Here is a 14327-nt window from a genome sequence, read left to right as displayed (position 1 = left end):
ATTCATAAATCGCTGGATTGGTGGCGAACACGCACAGAGTTAGCAACAACAAAACTCTGTAATCTCCTATCGTGCTGCTCTTCAATAATTTGTTCCCAAGCGCCCGCTATTTACTGTCCGAGCTGCTGGGGGGGATGGCCTGGCCGGGAGGGGGAGGTGAGGATCCCATGCGGTTTCCGTTCGGACCCTGTTTTGTGGGCGGATTGATTTGTAGCCAATGATCGCGAGGGGGTTTGGAGAATTCTTCGCTTTTAAACGTGACTGCACGATCCGGGGAGGCGGGGGGAATGTGTACCGCGGAGGAGCGGCCAGCTCATGGAGCTGCCAGCAGCGCCCACAGCTTCTCACATTCGGGCGAGGCCAGCTCCTGTCTGAACCCGGAGGCTGCAGTCTACAGTCAGGGGCCGGGGTCAGGTGAGTATACCCCAGCCTTTAACAGTAAAACAAAGCAACACGCCCAGATGTTTAACAGGACATTGGCGGAAACTATCAGGAGGCAGGAGAGCTGAGTGGTGCGGCTGAATTGATTCTCCCTCCTTGTTCCATGTACTTCTGCCTCACATCTCTCTCTCTCTCTCTGTGTGTTTCTATACCTTTCCCATTCGGTTCTCCCTTCCTTGTGCTGACGGTGAGCTGAGGCTGGACTGTCAGCCCAGGCTAGTCCCGGTTACTCCGTACCTCCAACCTCCCGCGGAGCCGGGATCAGGAAGCCGGAGTATTTTTTACCCTGTAGAGCGGGCAATACCGACTTGTCGGCGGATGGACAGACGGAGAGAGGCACTCTCTGTCTAACTGCTGGCTCTCAGCAGCGAATGCCTGGATGTTTACGCCGGCCAGTGTGTCCGTGTCGGCTCAGAATGCAGCAGTAGTAACCTGGTTAACAGCTCCCCACCTCTGGGGGAGAGATGATATTGTGCTTTCTCTCTCCCTGAACTCAAGTATAACTCACATCGATGTAAATGGGGAGGGAGCTCACAAAAATCAATGGTCGGTGTGGACTGCAGCTTTCGCCTGTTACTTTCTTTCCAACACCCAGATTATATTGGCTTCTTCAAACAACATCCTGCACTTTACCAAAGCCTTCTGTGTGCTTTTATTTTGAATGCAGCGTGAATTCCCGCTGATCTTTAATCTAAATGTCTCTCCATAGCCCAGTCAGTTTAATATTTCCTGCAGTCTTCCTCTTTTCTTGATTTTCTCATTTTGGTGTCCTTAATATCTTAAAAAAGAAATCGTGTTTTGGTTCTCTCTGTTCCTTGTTTTTTTTTCCCCCCACCCGCAGTCGGTATTTTCCGCTCTGGTAAACGGAGACGCATCCTCAGCATCCCCGGTTTGCTGTCGGCGGTGGCCCATATAATGATGAGATTCCAGGATGCGGTCAGATTGACACAAAGGTATCACACAGAACAATAATTCGCGAAGAAGGGCTTCCGACATGTTCGTTTTTCTGTTACATTAGTGAATGACTTTTTTTTTAATCGCTTTTATCTATGTTTCACATTGGCACTGGGGCGTCAGGGTTGGAGGGGTGGGGAGATGAGAGAGAAAATGGCTGGGGGTACTGCAGCCTTATCAGACTCGAAAAGGAAGCAGTGAGAGTTGTCTCAAGTAACAACTTGCAGCGGAGGATGCGGGGAGGGGGACAAGTGACACAGAGGGACAGCAATTCAGTTGCCGTGACTCATGTCATGTGCAGTTTAAAAAAATCGCTTTTTAAAAATATACATCAGAAGACAGTTTCCCTTCTCTCTAAGTTGGAAGTACCTGCAGAATCCATCGATCAACTTTTACTTGCTATTACTTCTGGGAAATCGATGATGAACTATTTCGAGAAATAGACCTCAGCGTGATTTCAGTGCTCGATGGTGAGCCGGGGTAGACACGATGGGCTGAGTGGCCGTAACAATGTCATTCTGTGAATGTTATGTAGCGTTCCTCACCGCCACCAGCCCCCCCCCCCCCCCCCCCCCGCCCCCGGCCCCAATACCATCCCCAGTTTAAGAATTAAACCATTCTGGGCTTCTCTCTCTTTGCAGTCAAATCCTCCATATTTTATGCCAAGAACGCAAAGCCATCTCACTATCCTGTAATCATTCCCAAAGACAATGTGGCATAGGAGAAATTCAAGGGAAAGTTAACCATCTCCACTAGGTTGGAATTGTTACAGCACCGACCAGTATGCCGTGCATTTGCTTCTTGGCAACTCAGCATAGTGCTGTATACCTTCTCTCTGATCTGTAAGAATAGTCCTGGGAAAGATTTGTCCTTGCTACAGTTCTTGCCCACTGCATAGTATAATAATAAACATACACAACAGACAAAAATGTTTGGCCAATAATTGAAAAAAATGCTTCAGGCGATCTTTAAAGAATTTGAATGATTGAAATGTGGATTTTGTTTACCATTTTTGTTGACGCGATTACACAGTAACGCTGACGAAATCAAATGTTGATTCCAAGCCAACTCAGCAAAGCTTAAATGAATGTCATGGTGTTTAAAGCGCACAGTATAAAAATTAATTTTTAATCAACAAACATGTTGAAATCGCAATTGTTATTCATTCAGTTATTGCACGAATAACAGTAAAGCTCAATTCAAAGATGCAACTGTCAGTATTTTCAGTCGGATTTAATGTCTCGGCCATAACGCTCTAAATGGGGGGAAAGTGCTCAATGGTAATCTTATTTCACGAACATATTACATTAACTAAGTGACTCACCACAAATGCTTACATTGCATCATTACTATCAGCCTCTTCACAACAATTCTGAAGTCCTTGCATTCTTCTGTGGTACAAACAACATCAAATTTAAAATCACACACTTCAAAAGTATTGCCATAGTTTCGTGATTTATTGTCAGATCAATTCGAATTCACTTTTTCCAACCAGCTGCATCGCTCTTTCCTTTATTGAGTAATTCCAAGGATGTGAAATTCACGTTTTCACCCTTTTGCCGTGGATCTACACATGTTTAACAATACCTACTCCCTACTCATGAGTATCAGAAACCACCATTGCCTAAAAAATGTGAACAGGCTGCGTGAAAGCCTGTCGCACCTGAGAGTCCTTCAAATTTGGTAGAACTACCAAATAATTTATTTCAAGAGCAGTTACATTATTGCTATAAACAAGGAGATAAGAATTCATACTATTTGCTAAGACTTGTGTGGCAACATTAATTTTATTTTCTGGCCTTATTGATTAGAATGCTTGAGGTTTTATCATGCATAGTTCATGATTTTTTTTACAGATAATATTATTAATATGAATAGTACTATTCCGAAAAAACAGATTATGATTTTGCGACATTAACATAATATTTCACCATTAGATTATACTCGGTGGGTACTGTTAAGGAATTTACATTTTATTATTACATCAATGGGCCAAAATGCATACTATTGTGGATATATATGTACTGGAATGACATTGTTTCAATGCTGACTACTGCAGACAGGAATTGTATATTGCAGTCTAAACCTGAGTGTATAATTGAATTAGAATAAGTTATAATTTTATATGTAATAAGTGAACCATCCTTTCAAAATAACACTTTTCCATCCTCCTTCATAACTTACACACACTAACCTCTATGAGCATACACTGCCAAAAGTTGTCAACTTGTGTAAATGGATTTCACCTTGCAGTTATTTTTTAAAGAAAGTAAAATGATGCACAGGAATTTGACAGTCTTCTGGTTGTGTTGACATTAATTGATCGGTGAACTATTATTCACACGTTTTATCATATTCTCCTCTTGCTGTGAAATTAAATTCTATGCATTCATTACTTTACATATATAAACAGATGAGCTTTGTTGCACTTCATATGTCAATTTTATAATCCAAGTCATGGTGTCTAGATTTGAAAAGCAATCTTTTAAGAGAAACCTTTAGCTCTGACCACTGAGATGCCAAACTTTAAAGTGCATGGCTATGTTTACATTTGCTACTTTACTTTTCCGAAGACTAGGACAGTAAAGTTAATGTTTTCACTAGCATCTGCCAAGAAACAGCTCTCAGTTCTGTCGTTATAGCAATGTTCATTGTGTCTTAGCAGCGAATGGGGAAACCGTTTTTGTGCAGAGTTTATTCAGACAATTTGGCTTAAAGAAATAGTGATGTAGTTTTTAAACTTTTGTCTGTACATAGAACTGCCAATTCTTTAAGAAAATTTCCCAGCTTTCATTTTTATGGAAATATGTAAAGGGTGGTCTAAAAGCCTTTTTGAACTTTAGGGTTGTTTCTAGGTTGGGTACAATGTGATTTGTACAAGTTTTGTACATAGATACACACTTTCTGTTACATTAATTGATCACTCAGCCATTGTTCTTCAGGTTTATCATTTTATTCTCTTTGCTATGAAATTAAAATTCTACGTCGTCACTAATTTACTACAGAAGCTAAAGAATAACCTAAAACATTTAAACCTAAAGATATTAGCAGACAAAAAGACAATAATTATTTACCTAGAAATTTAGCAAAATTTCTCAAAAATCTTTACAATGGAATACTTCTGGAATGCAGTAACTGATTATATAGGAAAATATATTTGTGAGATAGTCCAAAAATTATAATATAGTGGAATATATCAATGGAATAAGGTGTTAACACAATTGAAATAATAGGGTTCTAGAGACTTATTTATAGCTGGGCTGCTTATTAATGTTTTTTTAAAGTAAGTTCAGCAAGATATTATTCCCAGATGTTAAATCACTTATTTACTAATGCAAGGAGCATGGTGCCTCTTTTAAATCGTCTTCCAAAAATGGATTCTCAGAATTTCGCTTTGGTGATTGCGCCAGGCAGATCAGGTGCAGGGTACTCGCCTGTTAAAGTGGCTATGTTATATCGATATCATACAGGAAAGAAAAAAACAAGTGCAATTAAAAAAACAACTATTTTCTAGACCACACATTTTAAAAAATAGGGAACATAGTATGCAATAATGCAAATTACAAAAGAAAATAAAATCGCCTGGGTCCTTCTTCATAAAGTCATACTTATTATTCATTTGTAATAATAAATGAGGATAGCTGTTGTTAACTGCTGGTGAGCTAGCTTTAAATCACTTCAAAAAGCAATAATGGAAAATCTTATTTCCTTTCAAGAAACAACATAGTTTCTCCACAACTTGTAGATGTTTTTCTTTTTGAGATCCCCGATTCTCTGACGAACTGCTCCAATATCTCTACAATTGCAGTTCAGAAGCTTTCCACAAGGAGGTGTAGATGAGTAGTTCTGGGGGCTTTGACTTAATGTTTTCTGTTCTCAATGTAAGCAATCATACCACTCGACCTCATAACGCATGTAATAGCATGAAACCAGATTGTCAGATTGGAATGAAATGTGAATCCATGTTTGTACAGATTCTCATGTTTACGTGGACATGAAAACAGTAAAATCTATATTAATACACAAAGATTCTTCTATTGCGCAGTTTTTAAATGTCCCTTGAGATTCCCAACGAACATGGGCATCTCTAATTATTATTCACGTTATGTGCAGAAATGGAAATACAAAAAAGATAAGGAAAAGGGCAGTAAATGGGGAAATATAAATAAATAAAAGCAAATATAAAATAAGTGAAAGACAATGCCACAAAAACAAATTATCTATACTGTATATTATACTTCTATTATGTAGTACATTTCTTTGTGTGCCTAGCACTTGAGTAAACATTTTCATTTCCTTTTTTTATTGTATTGGTATTTGTATTGACATTGCGCATATTTTGAAATTATAGTAATCTGTAGGGATGCTTTGTTGAGCGGTAAATAGCAGTAGGTAGTAGTAAATTTTCTCCTACAGCATAATAAAGCATCAAAAGGTGGCACCACGAAGTTGGATCCCACCACCACCACTAATTGCAGCGAAAGGGAACAGAATATTTCATGTCTATTCTTTTACTCTGGATTACTTAATTCTGAAAATACAGAACAATTAATGCGCATGTTTTTTAATGTTTAACAAGAACGCAAAGAAAATTAATCGAGGGATGAGTGCAACTTCGGAGGAGTAATTGAAAAATACTTGGTCAGATGTCAGTTCAACAACCTCCTGTTAATATCCATTGCTCTCAGGTCAGAAATATCTAGATGGCAGGGGAGAGATTTTTCTATTTTGCTTCACCCACATACTTGTAACTTGAAACATCCTCCTATATTATTATTGTGTTTTCTATGCCAGCCATCTGGGTGTTCTCGGAATCAAATTAGTGCTAAATATGAATGTTTTTGTGTTTTGGCTCCATGCCTGAACTTATCCTACAGCCATAGTTAAGAGAAAACTTCCATCCACCACAATAACTTAGGTTAAATTTGAACTCAGATTCAAAAGCTGAAAGTTCAGCGTTAATCGACTGTATTACTCAATTCCTTGAAGGGCTCTTCTATTTTTATTAGCAAACTATACATCATTTAATAATTGAAAAAGTGGTAGGTGTCAACCTTGCTTCAGCAAGTAGCAGTCTTGCCTCGTGTCAGAGGTTGAGTCCTCCTCCAAAACTTGGAGCTGGAAAGTACTGAGGTCAGTGAAGTACTGGGGGAATGCTTAATTGTTGGGAGGTGCCAACCTTCGAGTGTGTCTTTGAATTGAAGCCTTATTTGCCATTTCAAGTGGATGTTGCCAAAGAAAAACAGGGAGATTTCTTTACTGTCTTGGTAAATATGCAACCCACAACTATCATTTAAAATAGATGATCTTTTCACTTATGTAATTCTTGTTTGTGTGACCTGTATTAAAACTCTTAAGTATCAATAGTGACTACCCTTCCAAAGTATTTCATTCACTTTATTACAATTTGGGATGCTTTCAGGTCTGGAAAGGTGCTATAGAAATACAAGTTTCTTCTTTTACTTTGAAATAGATAGCTAAAACTGGGGATATGCCCCTTCTGATGCCCGAAAAAATTTTTTAAATAAAATTCATTTGACAAGTTTAAACATAAGAGTATACAGAGTAGAAACATTCCATTCAGTGCTGTAAGTCTTTGTTGACATTAAATTAGAACATGCCTGATATGCATCTTAATCCCATCCACCTTCCTCCTTTAAAGCCCTGGCCTCATAAAAATCTATCAATTATAGTTTATAAATTTTCAAATGACACACCCTCATCCTGAACAGCTTTTGGTAGGAGCTTTTCCAGATTTCCACCACTTCAAACTTGTGTTTATTCATTCGGAACTGTCCCTGAAAGGCAACAGGACAGATTGAGAGGAACTATTAACTTTTTAATTAGCTAAAGTGCTTCAAATAGATCACACTTCATTCCACTCATTTTAGTAGATGAGAATTCTAGGTAATCTGCATTCATAATTTAACCCTTTTAGCCCTAGTATCATTCTAGTGATTTTCAATTCAGCACTTGCTGACAATCTAATCAAGATATGACATGGGAATGATTGGTGTGTGAGGTGAATGTATGCACAAGGATATTTTAGATACTTCTCTAAGTTGAGACAGTTTAAAAAAGGTTTTGCTCTATTTTTGATTATGTCATTTCTCATGAAAGTGTGGTCTCTTAATGATAACATTGGAAAACCAAAAAAAGTTTCACTCCTTAACACTGAAATTTCATTTTAATGAGTGTGTCATAAAACTGTAATTTAAAAAAGGGTAGGAACTCACATAAGTATTTGGATCCATTAAGAGCTATTCATGATGATGACAAGTATAATAGATGAAAAGGTCAGCTAGTTTAAGTAACTGGTTCAAAACAAAATAATATGTAATCTAGGATGGTATACAAACTGCTGATATGATTTTGCACTAACATTAATACTTAACCCTATTAGTCTCATGACCTTTTCAAGTGCAATGCCACTTCCAATCTTTAAGCACTGAATGAAGAGCCAAGAATCAAAAAGAGTTTTAAATACGTTAAGGATTTCCAACCTTTAACAAACTGAAATACTGTATGACATCTCAGAAAATATATTTCAATAAATTATCTTGTAGTTGCTTGCATAGGAAGGTGTTATGTTGACTTGTAATACACTCCATTCAGAGTCACTGCATAGGCCCGGTTGAAATAATATGTAATTGAAAACAATAAGTAGTTTAAGAGGGTAATAAATTTCTTTCTAGCACATCTGGAATGTGTCTTGTACTGAAATCAATCAGTGCACAAGGGGGCAATAAATACATGCACTGCCCTGGGCAGTACATGTTTTGCACGAGTAGGTCTTCCCAGTTGAGTTCAACATACCCTTTTTATTTTATCAAATTCCCTTCACTAATTTTTATAATTTCTGAATAAAATGATTAAATGATTTCAAACCCTATATCTTGATAAAGCATACAATTGTGAACTAACAGCTTGTTTGAAATAAATACCATTCATTATGAAGGAGATAATATAAACATTTTCTTAAACTTTTAATCCATTTTTACCTTTTAGAAAATTAAGAAATTGCTGAAAATAAAATGAAATAATTCAAAATATCTCTACTCTTGTTTTCTTCTTATACCAACTAAAGTTCATGCCTTTGAATCACTGGCCAGGGAAGATAAGATCTTTTCACGAGTGGAAATCTTCATGGGGAGACAATCCGAAAGAAAATATTGAATTTTAGCTAATCTTCTTTCTTTCTCAAGAATGAACCAGCAAAGTCAACCAAGAAAAACAACAAATGTAAATTAAAACCACAATTTCAACTGGCATAAATACATGAATGTTCACCATAATGGTGGAGTGAAGTTATTGAAATATATTTTTAGTTCTTAAAGAAGCATAATATTTAATTTGTGAATACTGTAGGAAGTTTTAATGAACTGATTCTTAGGACCTTTTGAAACAAGTAATATCTGCCTCACGTGATGTTTGGATCTGACGGAACCAGGAAGACTGGTACCAGGAAGTACTTAAAGAAATTTTAAAATTATTAATATATGAAATGGCTATCCATTTAGGGAAATGGAAGCAAAAGATCACTGTTCAAGGTGCAATTAGAAACTTGAAAGGGGAAATCATAGATTTTAATGGAAAGATTATTTTGATTTTCCAAACAGCCTGTATAATCCATATTTAGCTTGATGTTAGTTTCTATTTTGTTTAGTGTTTGTTCAGTCCATGCATGTATAGGAGTGTTTGTTTTGAGGCTGCGGTTGACAGTTTTGATTGGTTAAAGAATGGATAGCTCTTAAAGAGTAATGGACCTCAAATATTGTGATTGTGTCAAACGTTTTGCCAGATATGTAAATATTTTCTACTCTTATCCTGGTCTTTCTAATATTCATCAGCAGTAACATAGCTGATGCCCATTTTAAGTAATTGCCAGGGACTATGGTAACTTGTCAAAGAACAATTATGAGCTCATTCAAGTTTTTATTTGTCCTCAGTAGAATATTGGACTGTAAGCTTTCTTTTGGTTCAGAAAGTATACTTATAACTTAAAAATAAAGAAAATGATAGTAATTGTACTCCAGAGTTTAATCTAGCAAAACTACAGAACTAGACCAATTGTATAGAGGGAGAATCGACGTTTCGGGCATAAGCCCTTCTTCAGGAATGAGGAGGGTGTGCCAAGCAGGCTAAGATAAAAGGTAGGGAGGAGGGACTTGGGGGAGGGGGCGTTCGGAATGCGATAGGTGGAAGGAGGTTTTGCCAATGCCCCTCCCCCAAGTCCCTCCCTTCCTACCTTTATCTTAGCCTGCTTGGCACACCCTCCTCATTCCTGAAGAAGGGCTTATGCCTGAAACGTCGATTCTCCTTCTCCTTTGATGCTGCCTGACCTGCTGCACTTTTCTAGCAACACATTTTTAAGCTCTGATTCCCAGCATCTGCAGTCCTCACTTTCTCCCAATTGTATAGAGGTGTCTCTTTGCCAAGTAAAGACACCAGGTTACTTTGAAATTCAAAAACATTATCCAAGTCACATTGTAAAACTTCAAGCAAATTTAAAAAGGTATCAATTTCATAGTAAAAGTTACCATTTCAAATTTCTACCATTCCATGTTTTTAGATATTGTGGTTTTCATAATTTGATAATGGTTTTCTGAGATTATTTTAGGAAGAAAACTTTACACTCAGCTGGAGGGGAAGACTACTAAATGATGCTTTTGATTTAATAAATGAACCTTCCTTTAACATGGACAATGGCCCAGTTTTACTGACATTATGAGGATGTTCAATCATTCTATCTTTCTAGCTACCTAGCTGGCTGGGCTACCCTCCAGTCTCTCAAAAATGCCAGTTAGGGCTTAATCTTCAGTACCATACTGTATTACATGGCAATCTTTTCTCAATTCCTTCAGGCTACATAGACATCTATGTTGTCATTGTTTTTAATAATTTCATAATTATCAAACTGCTTATTATCAAAAGTGCTGTCGATATAATATATTATTCAATGAAAAGAGGAACTTCTGACAGGTCAGACATTACTTGCCCAACGATTGGATTGTTTGAAATAGATCTTGGTCTGCTTCTTCATCTCTTCACATGATACAGGCAGGAACACAAATTCTAACTGTCAGTATTAAATCAGTCTGCTTTGGGAAATGGTAGATATAATAAACCTTTAGGGTGTAGGTTTGCTCGCTGAGCTATAGGTTTGATATCCAGACGTTTCATTACCTGGCTAGGTAACATCATCAGTGCTTCACTTGGAGGTCGCCACTGATGATGTTACCTAGCCAGGTAATGAAACGTCTGGATATCAAACCTACAGCTCAGCGAGTAAACCTCAACCTGAGCTACAAACCTTCACAAACCTTACAAAAATAATAAACCTTAAATAAATAAAGGCAAGGAAATGTAAACTCAAATAAATTTAGCTCCAATGAACATTTGCTAGTAAAACAATGTACTGTAAATTTGATAAGATTTTCACTTCTGATATTTAGCTTGCAATTATTCTAACCAATAATAGGCTTCGTTTGCAGGTTAAGTGGATATGCTGTGGCGATAGTAATGACTAAACATTGCTTGTAAACAAAGATTCAAGTCTGCCAAACACATTCATTGGACAAAACCCATGAAGTCTGCCTCACAAAGGACTCTACATAGCACATTCAATGTCAGAACACAGGCAATCAATCACATATATAGATGATAAAGGAAATTTCTTCTCAGCTCTTGAAGAAAATTAGGAGATAGATCAGATATTACTTCAATCAAGCTTGATTTCCAAATACAATTTAACTATGAACAAATGCACTGCGTATTTAAGACCTATGCAAGATATTAGGATGTTCCCATGTTAGGCAATATTGTAAACATGCTGTAGAAGGTTTATTTTCAATTGTGCTACATACAATAAGTGAGAAAATCATTCCCAAAATATTTTTCAGTTTAATTGGAGGGGACTTTAACTTGGAAGGCTCAGGGCATTTATATTAAAAATCCCCTGCTGAATACAACAGTTCCCTTCCAATTATTTACAGTTCAATTTACTGTGACTGCTACTTAGAGTACTGGATCCAGACATACAGGGATGTATTAGATTGACAGGATCAGCTTGCCTGACTGCAAATGTAACAATTTTGCTCAGATCAAAGTTGTGACCATGGTTAAATACAAGATTTAATGTAGTTCTTTCCTCAAAAGTTTAAAAATAATAAGTAAGCATTTAGATTAGATTAGATTAGATTACTTACAGTGTGGAAACAGGCCCTTCGGCCCAACAAGTCCACACCCAAGATTTAATGTAGTTCTTTCCTCAAAAGTTTAAAAATAATAAGTAAGCATTTAGAAAGCACAAAACAATGAATCACCACCTTTATATCTGAACAGAAGATACTCAGCATTTTGGTTTGTCACTGTCACCAAATTATATTCCATGTGGCATCAAATGTGGTGATAGATCATTTTATTATGAAACAAAACTGTGTGTTCAGCAGTGCTAACCACTGTGCCACCGTGCCGCCCATTTAGAAAGCACAAAACAATGAATCACCACCTTTATATCTGAACAGAAGATACTCAGTATTTTGGTTTGTCACTGTCACCAAATTATATTCCATGTGGCATCAAATGTGGTGATAGATCATTTTATTATGAAACAAAACTGTGTGTTTTATAAAAATAATCATTAAATGTTCTATATTTTAACTTGATATTGTTAAATTCTATTTTCACTATTTCAAAAAGTGGTCATGCATTATTTATGAGAAATCTTGTTTAGATAAATGGCTAATCTGTATTCAAATGCATCCCAAATTAGTAATATTTCAAAAGTACAAGCAGCACAGCAAAACTGTGCGAGAGTATTATAATAATAGGTTTTACAGTCGTGATTTATTGCAACATTACCTTGTTCACTATTTGTGGTATGTTTAAACATTATTAGAGGGCAAATTGTGGAGAAATAGATTCATATTGTCAATATTTATATACTTTGATTATGCTATGAAGAAGGGGATTGATTTAGGATTAAATAATTCCTTCAAGAACAATGTGTAATCAAGCATGAAGTCATTGTATGCAGTAAAACAAAATTGACAAGCAATTACAAATGGGCATATCATTAAATACATTTTGTGCTCTTTCCCCAGAATGACCCGAACTCTGTGCGCACTGTGTATTTTTCTGTTCCTATGGGGTTTTCTGTTGGGTACCACCGAGGGAGCTGGGAAGAAGAGGAATCGTAGCTCCCAAGGGGTAATCCCATCCCCAGACAAAGGGCAGCCAAACAATTCCGAGCAGGCTGGGAACCGGAGTAACGTGGATGAGGTCTTGGAGTCGAGTCATGAGGCGCTGCATGTCACCGAGAGGAAGTACCTGAAACGGGACTGGTGCAAAACACAGCCCCTCAAGCAAACAATCCACGAAGAGGGTTGCAACAGCCGCACCATCATCAATAGGTTCTGCTACGGCCAGTGCAATTCCTTTTACATACCAAGGCATGTCCGCAAGGAGGAGGGCTCCTTTCAGTCCTGCTCTTTCTGCAAGCCTAAGAGATTCACCACCATGACAGTTACCCTTAACTGTCCTGACCTGCAGCCATCAATTAAGAAGAAAAGAATCCAGAGAGTTAAACAGTGTCGTTGCATTTCCATAGACCTCAACTAAAGCAACAGTTATTACTACTAACATCATTCAGCAATTTATCACATTATATTTCATAGGCAAAAATACTGGGACATACACATTTATACATGTTTGTATCCTCCTATCTTTATTTTGTTCAAGGAACTGGATTGAAATCCAAACCCCCAAGTTGATAATTTCCACTGTGTGGAATGTGAATAGTCAATAAGAAGGATATGAATATTTAAATAATTATTTCAAGGCTTTTGTTCTGAAAGTTATGGGTATTTAATAATTAATTTGTTTCATTGCGAGATTTTATTCAGCCCATAATATTACATGGTTGACCAAAAGGGAGGTAATTTTGGCATTGTTTGTTGTAGATTAATTAAAATAATTCCAAGCTATCTCTAGCAGCTTGAAGTTAAAATCCATGTGAACTGATGAAACATCCAATAGTTTAGCTTTGAAATTTGCAGCACATCATGTATACTTTCATTGACATATATGTAGGAGTAAAAAGAGGTGGGAAATCCAACAAGCCCAGGCAACATCCACCTTCTCACACACAATTTACACTCACTGTTTTGACTAGCAGAAGATTAGTTGCATTGTAAGTATCCTAGATCTATAACCGACCACTGAATGTGTATAGGACTTTCAGACTCAGAGAAACAAAAGTGTTTTTGTCAAACCACTCAGTACTATTAAATATTCAACATGATCTGTTATTAAAACATATTACTAATCAACAGGCAGCTTTAACATGCAGATTGCAAAAGGTCTTATGTATGTAACTCTGAACAGCAGCACTATGGGATAGAATTTCAGCTTCATGGCCTGTGTGATAATGTATGGTGTAGCTAGTCATAGCTTTATTCGACCTGACCAATTTTCACCATTTTAATTAATGCAGTGGATATCAGGCAGGTTCTATAGATGGTATACAATCCACTCTTGCCATCTATTACTACACAGGTAGTGAGGCCAGAAATCAGATCCAATGCTTCATACAATATTGTTTTTCCTCAATGTTTATAGTCTCCCTTTGGGTGTGTGTTAATTTGACTTTTTTTTGTGATACTTGAAATGTGCCCTCAAGCAGAACAAATAAAGACCAATAAGTGTAACTACTACCACAATTATAAAAAGCGACGGTATTTTGTCTCCTTATTTAGTATCGTTAGTAGTGTGTATAGTGGACTTGCAGCTTTTCACTGTAAAGAATTTACCATTTTTCATTTTGCTTCTTTTATATATTACACTTCGGGGATGAACATACAGCACATTGGTCAGTGAAGCCACCATAATCCCAGGGGATCAGATGGCTGTCTCTCATCAGAGAGATAACT

The 14327-nt window shown here is 37.0% G+C and overlaps 1 protein-coding gene across 2 annotated transcripts; it reads left to right on the top strand.

Annotated features, from left to right (window-relative positions):
• The first annotated feature begins 205 nt into the window (after positions 1 to 205).
• On the top strand, positions 206 to 14127 carry grem1a (gremlin 1a, DAN family BMP antagonist). 2 transcript variants are annotated; one of them, XM_043697992.1, is made up of 3 exons: positions 270 to 414; positions 1283 to 1394; positions 12501 to 14127. In XM_043697992.1, the coding sequence occupies exons 1-3, from the start codon at positions 288 to 290 to the stop codon at positions 13015 to 13017; spliced, it is 756 nt and encodes a 251-aa protein (XP_043553927.1). In that variant the 5' UTR covers positions 270 to 287; the 3' UTR covers positions 13018 to 14127. The 2 variants fall into 2 exon arrangements, with proteins under 2 accessions (XP_043553928.1, XP_043553927.1); XM_043697993.1 differs by lacking the exon at positions 1283 to 1394 and having other exon boundaries at positions 206 to 414.
• The last annotated feature ends 200 nt before the right edge of the window (positions 14128 to 14327 follow it).

The sequence above is a fragment of the Chiloscyllium plagiosum genome, chromosome 10 (genome assembly GCF_004010195.1).
Source record: "Chiloscyllium plagiosum isolate BGI_BamShark_2017 chromosome 10, ASM401019v2, whole genome shotgun sequence".
Classification (NCBI taxonomy): domain Eukaryota; kingdom Metazoa; phylum Chordata; class Chondrichthyes; order Orectolobiformes; family Hemiscylliidae; genus Chiloscyllium; species Chiloscyllium plagiosum.
Note: the sequence above shows the minus strand (reverse complement) of the source record. Positions and strands in the feature narration are given on the sequence as shown.

Excerpts from the sequence above, each read along its gene's own strand:
- grem1a (XM_043697992.1), top strand. The coding sequence starts at position 288 with ATGTGTACCGCGGAGGAGCGGCCAGCTCATGGAGCTGCCAGCAGCGCC. Across the intron at positions 415-1,282 it reads CAGTCAGGGGCCGGGGTCAG|TCGGTATTTTCCGCTCTGGT; the intron begins GTGAGTATACCC and ends CCCCACCCGCAG. Across the intron at positions 1,395-12,500 it reads GCGGTCAGATTGACACAAAG|AATGACCCGAACTCTGTGCG; the intron begins GTATCACACAGA and ends CTCTTTCCCCAG.